The sequence below is a fragment of the Protopterus annectens genome, chromosome 4.part0 (assembly GCF_019279795.1).
Source record: "Protopterus annectens isolate FY-2018-M chromosome 4.part0, PAN1.0, whole genome shotgun sequence".
NCBI lineage: Eukaryota > Metazoa > Chordata > Ceratodontiformes > Protopteridae > Protopterus > Protopterus annectens.
The window spans coordinates 1814837250-1814843588 of record NC_056733.1 but is presented as its reverse complement, the minus strand read 5'-3'; the positions used below and the strand labels follow the sequence as shown (position 1 = coordinate 1814843588).

Sequence of the window (6339 nt, the reverse complement as noted above, 5' to 3'; positions counted from 1 at the left end):
CACTGGCACTTGCATATTTCACTAGGTGAATTAAATGTAAATGTGACGCTGGGGGTGCATTACCAAGAAAATATGTAGAACAACACTGTAAAACAGATATACTTTGACTTAAGATTTATTTATTACCTTAGAAAAATTATGGAAGTATTTAATTTTGTCTTTAATCTTAGTAAAATATAAAAATCAATTAATGAATGTTTTTATTTGCAATATACCATTCCCTTTCTTCAAGATACACTTCCAGAATAAAATCTGATATGTAATACACACACACACACACACACACACACACACACACACACAGACACGGACACATATCTATATATATATATATATATATATATATACATATATATATATATATATATATATATATATATATATATATATATATATATAAACAATACTATAATTAAGACATTTATACAAAGTTTCAAAGGAAGGTACAGTACAGAGACTAACAAAGTCTAACAAAACAGTTTCTTAAAAAGGTAAGTCAATTATGGTTAAAGTAAAGCATTCCCCCTCCCCTCTGTGTCTTCCTTCAAGTCTCAGCAGCTAATAAAATAAACATTTACTCAATACATAGGTTCATAGGTTCATAGGTAGGTACTAGGCTATCAGCCCAAGGGCCTAAGTAAGCCTAGCCAACAAGGTTCCCTGGCTTATGCCACCCAAGAAAGTTAATTTCCTGTGATCTTGTCGATCAGAGCCACAGAAGTGATCCCTAGAGTATATTTCCTATTTCCCATCCACTCATCAAGATTTTTCTTGAAGAGTGCTAATGAGGAACTTTGCTTGACATAGATGGGTAGCTTGTTCCAGAGTATAGGAAGTCTCTGGAACAGGAATCTATCTTTCCAGCATGTTCTGTTTATTGTGGCGACAAGGTTTAGGTCCCTAGAGCATGTAGCTCAGAGGGATTGGGATTTCGTAAGGTCTAGCATATCCAACAGCTCTGGGTTTAACATAGCTTTATATGTTAGGCAGAGATTTCCTTGGAGAAGGCGATATGCTACAGAGTAAAGCTGGAGTTTTTTGAGACGGTCAGTGTAGGACTTCTGTCTGAGGCCAATAATCCTCTTTGTGAGGTACTTCTGTGGCCATAAAATGAAAAGTTGAAGGCAGAAGGTGTGCGTATGAATGGTGAATTTTTTTCTGTGGGAAACTGTTTAGTACAAACATGACATGAAATCAGAGAAATGGTTACCACAAGACATTATAACTTGCACATTTTGCTAATAATAACACAAAAACTATGGCACTGGATCATAGGCTGTTATGAATACAATGTCCCTGCTGTCCAGCCCAGTACACAAAAGGTAATATGATTTTCTTTACATTTTGTAAGTGTGAACATAAAGGCAAATATGCAATGTTGGATAGTTTAGAGAAACAGTCTCCCTCTACTCAGATCTAGAGATAATGTAGTTCCCATGTTCAGCATGAGATGAGAAACAGCAAGCAAGCATCTCCATATTAAGCATGCAGTTCTGGAAAGGGATTTAATACATCTTTCTAAAATATATAATAAGCAACCAAGATCACTCAAAAAAATTTGTAATTTTGTACTCTGACTGAAATGTTTATTGTTCTCTTGTACTGGATAACCCATCTTCATCTGGAGTGCCAGTAATCACTGGTAATGTACCCAGCTATTTTTCTTAGCAGTAGATAGTCAAAAACTGAAAAGGCTGTATGCAATAGCATCTGCACTTTTGCTGAATATGCTGGAGAACTCTCAATAAATCTTAGCACCACACATCTTACAAGTTTTCATAGTTACTGTTTTCACAGTCACTTTACCAAAATGTAAATCACATGGAGCTGGACTGACAAATGATACATTGTACAACAGGTATTAAAGTTCAGACTGTGTTTGCAAAATATATGCTGTGCAGATAAACCATCACGTTTGGCGAAAGATCATGAATGTAAATTGATAAACCGTTTATGACAGACGTTTGACAAATTTATTTGTATTCCCAACTGCATCATTATAAAAAATGAATTAAATCTATCCAAAAAGTCTTTCTGTCACAGATTTCACTGTGGATTCCAAAAGGGTACAATGGTTCAGTTTAGTGGCATCATATCAAGGTCAATACAAGAAAGTGCTATCTACTAGAAGCTGAGTTCGGCATACTGTGTCTCTTTACGCTTTGGTTTGCTATCGTGTTCCTGTTGTAGTGGAAAGGTCGTAACTTTTGTATAGACCACACCAGTTTCTTCACTGCTGTCTGAGCAACTTATGTCCGTCTTCTGCAGCTCCTGCAAATAAAAACAACAACATGATTATTGCAAAAGTATTAAATGTGTCTGCACAATGCATGGACTCTTCTCTGACTATACTAGATATAGCCAAACATGTCAAAAAACTTGCTTGATTGCTTGCTCTTAATAGTAAAGTTTTGATAAAGATACAAATTGATTCTATAATGAGTTCTATAGTGAGTTACTGTGTTTATAAGTGTTTAACCACAAACAAATATCATGCAGTGTGTCGGATGTATTTCACATTCTGGAACCAAACAAATTCCTCTACAAATATGTTATCAATTTATATAAGCAGAAGTAATGACAAATCTTTTTATAAAAAAATCATGCTTATGAATGCTTAGGTTTGGTAAATGGGCTAGCAAATGAAACCTTCAGGGACAAGAGTCACACATAAGATACAGAATTTGTATATGATTTAACAAATGTGTTTATGATATGAATGCTAAAATATGTAATGAGAAAAAATAAGCATTCTTTCACAAGAGAAATGCAGAAGTGAATTAAGTTGCAGTAAAACTATACTGAATTAAAAAAACATAAGCAGTTCCTTAAAATATAAAAGCAAAAACTGCTGCATTGCACTTAGTTTTAGTAAATATGGAATATTTAAAAGATGTGTGTGAAATAATACATGTGAAATTGTACTGCTGTGGAAATGTACTGTAGTTGAAAATGAAGCTAATTCTCTTATGCACAAATCTGCAGTTCCTAAATATTAATGTTCCTTGAAGATACTTTGCTAGTTCAAATAATATTACCTCAACTGAGATTCCCTGAAGAAGTATGTAACTGTGGAAACAAGAAAGCATTTTCCAAAATTCAAAATTGCAGCCAACAGGAAATTTTGCCAGGGACTCATAAATAGAACAAAAAACTATTAGCAGGGTTCATAGGTTCATACTAGGCTATCTGCCCTAGGGCATTTATAAGCCTAGCCAGAATGTGTTTGGCTTTCGCCACCCATTTTAAATTTATTTTGCTATGCCCTTTTTCGAGGTTAGTATACTGTGCCTCTGTCTAACAGTGACACAGAAGTGATACCCGGGGTAAACCTACGATCTCCCATCCACTCATCAAGATTCCTCTTGAAGAGAGTCAATGAGGGACTCTGCCTAACCTGGACTGGGATTTTATTCCAGAGTGAAGGGAGCCTCTGGGTTATGAATCTGTCCCTCCAGCATGTCCTATTTATTTCAGTGCTGAGGTTCAAGTCTCTCGAGCGCGTAGCTTGATGGGATTTGGATTTTCTGAGGTGCAGCATGTCCATTAATTCCGGGTTGGACATGGCTTTATACGTCAGGCACAGATCGCCTCTGAACAGGCGGTATGCCACTGAGTAGAGCTGGAGTTTCTTTAACCGGGCAGCATATGGCATCTGTTTGAGCCCTTTGATCCTCTTGGTGAGGTACTTTTGGGGTCTTTCCAGTTGCTGCAGGTGTCTGGTAAGGTACATCCCAAAAGGGGCATTGTACTCAATTATGGGCCTGATGAGGGATGAGTAAAGAGGCACAATGACCTCCCCTGATCTAGATGTGAATCCCTTCATGATTACGTGGGCTATATAAAATGTTTTTCTAACCACTTTGGCCACGTGGTTGTCAAATGAGAGATTGCTATCAACTTGGGTCCCCAGGTCCCAGTTACTTCTTCTGTACTTAATGGATTACCACCTATGTGGTAATTTGTGGGCACTTTGTTTTTGCCAAAGGGGATGACTATACACTTTTTGGCATTTAGCTTGAGGCCATGGCTCTGGCACCAGTTGTCTGTTTCTATGAGGCCCTTTTGGAGGATGATTGTGTCGGCTGGAGAGTCAATTATGGCGCCCAGTTTGCAGTCATCTGCGAACTTGGTCAGCCACAGTCCTTCCGTGTTGGCCTGTACCTCCGAGAAATATATACCGAACAAGAGAGGTCCCAGGACTGAGCCTTGTGGGACACCACTTGTAACTGGTTTGGAGTCTGACATGGCTCCAGCAATTCTAACCATGTGGGTTCTGTCCTTGAGCCAGTTTGCAATCCATCTAGTGACATAGGGGTTTATATTTAAGCTGGTGAGCTTATCTATAATGCCCGAGTAGGGTATTGTATCGAAGGCTTTTGCGAGGTCCAGGTAGGCTGTGTGGACCACCTTCCCCTCGTCAATGTCCTTGGTGACTGTTTCAAAGAAATCAACCAGGTTTAAGAGGCAGGATCTGCCCTTAACAAAGCCAAACTGGGTAGGATCCAGTGTTTGTAGGTCCCCAATATCTTTATTTTTGAGATCCATGATGATCCTTTCCATAGCTTTGCAGACCAAGCTAGTCAGGCTTATGGGGCGATAGTTTCCAGGATCCGTTGAGGCAACACCTTTATGGAGAGGGACCACTGTTGCTGTACGCCACTCTTTGGGCACATATCCTGTAGTAAGGCTGAGATTGAACAGTAGTTTTATGTTTGGGTTTAGCTCTTCTTGGAGTTCATGTAGGACGCAGCCCGGGACACCATCTGGTCCCATTGATGCTGTGTTTTTTGCTTTGGAGAGGGCGGCTCTTACCTGAGCATCTGAGATGTCAGGGGGGCAGCACTCTGCTGGGATAGATATTTGCCCTTTTGGTGGGGGGGGAGAAGTTTGCACTGAACCTGTCAGCTAGGATGTTGGCAATGTCTGTGGGTTCGGTGTATTTTTTGTCATTTTGGACTAATTCTGAGCATATCTGGGAATTACCACCCAGGTTCCTAACATAACTAAAGAAAGCCTTGTGATTATCCTTAGTGTCCTGTGCAATTTTTCTCTCGAAGCTGGCCTTAGACAATTTTATGTGTGCCCGTAGTTTTTTGCTAATACTGATCAGTGATGCCTTCCCTTTTTTGGGATTTTGCTCTATCATTTAGTAGCTTCCTCCTTCTATTGTATAGTTTGTTTATGGCTGGGGTCCACCAGACAGGACGCCTGCCTTTGGAGGATTGGGTCTTGGTTTTATTTGGGATCGCATGATCCATGCATTCCTGAAGGTGTTCATAGAATGTGTTTATAAAGGATTCTGCGGTCTGGGCCGTATTTTCCACAGGCCCGGGGGCTTTGAAGGATTCCACCTCAATTTTGAGGAGTGTGAAATTTGCTTTAGAGAAGTTTTTCACTGTGGTTTTCTGGGCAGGGGGTGGGGCCGGGATGTGAATATCCAGTGAGATTAGTTTATGGTCTGATCTTACCAGTGAGGGATACACTTCTGGTCTGGAGCATAGAGTCCCCATGTTGGTGATGATCAGGTCCAGTATGTTTTCCCCTCTTGTGGGAGTGGTAACAAGTTGTTCCATAGCATTTGAGTTTATAAATTCTAGGAACCTTTGGGCTAGGGTGTTGGAGCTAGAGTAATGCTCCCAGTCTATGTTTGGGTAGTTGAAGTCGCCCAATATAATGGTGTTTGGAGAGACCTTCATATTTTCCAGTGTTCTCAGGAAGGCCGAGTGGGGTTCCTGGGTATGGGAGGGTGGTCTGTAGCAGGCTATAAACTGGAAGACAGTTTTACCCACTGCTAGTTGCACATGGATAGTCTCTGATGCTTCGTGCTTTGCCACCAACCTGGAGGTGTGGGTATCTTTGATGAATATCGATACTCCCCCTCCTTTTGTGGTTCGGTCCAAGTTTTGGGGCCGAAAAGCATGGTATGAGGTATAACCTGGTAGTGCTGGGGTGCTCTCGGAAGCCCTGAGCCAGGTTTATGTTACTGCACAGATATCGATGTTCTCCATGCTAAGGAGAGTTTCGAGTGCGTGCATCTTGAGGTTTAGACTTCTGGCGTTGAGTAGCATTACTCTTAGTTTCTTATCCCTTGTGATACCTATGGAGGTGGGTTTGTCTTTTGATCCTTGCCTAAAAAAGGCACTATGGGGGTAGCAAGAGCCTTTGCCAATATCCGAAAGCCCAGGGGTGACAGGTGCAAGCCATCCCTAGCGAAGCATCGTGGCTTGTCGAGCATATCATCCCAAGCTGACAGGCATTGGATCCCCTTTGAATGACACCAGTGCTTAAGCCAATTGTTGAAATTGATCATCTTGTCTTCATATTGTGGCATCATTC

General features: G+C 40.5%; 1 protein-coding gene across 1 annotated transcript in view; it reads right to left on the bottom strand.

Annotated features, from left to right (window-relative positions):
• Positions 1-1029: 1029 nt before the first annotated feature.
• The window catches only part of LOC122800031, a 559475-nt gene continuing 554165 nt past the window's right edge, over positions 1030-6339 (bottom strand). Inside the window, exon 5 of the mRNA XM_044069507.1 lies at positions 1030-2271. Coding sequence (XP_043925442.1) covers positions 2125-2271 — 147 coding nt within the window. The 3' untranslated portion in view covers positions 1030-2124. The remainder of the gene's footprint in view (positions 2272-6339) is intronic.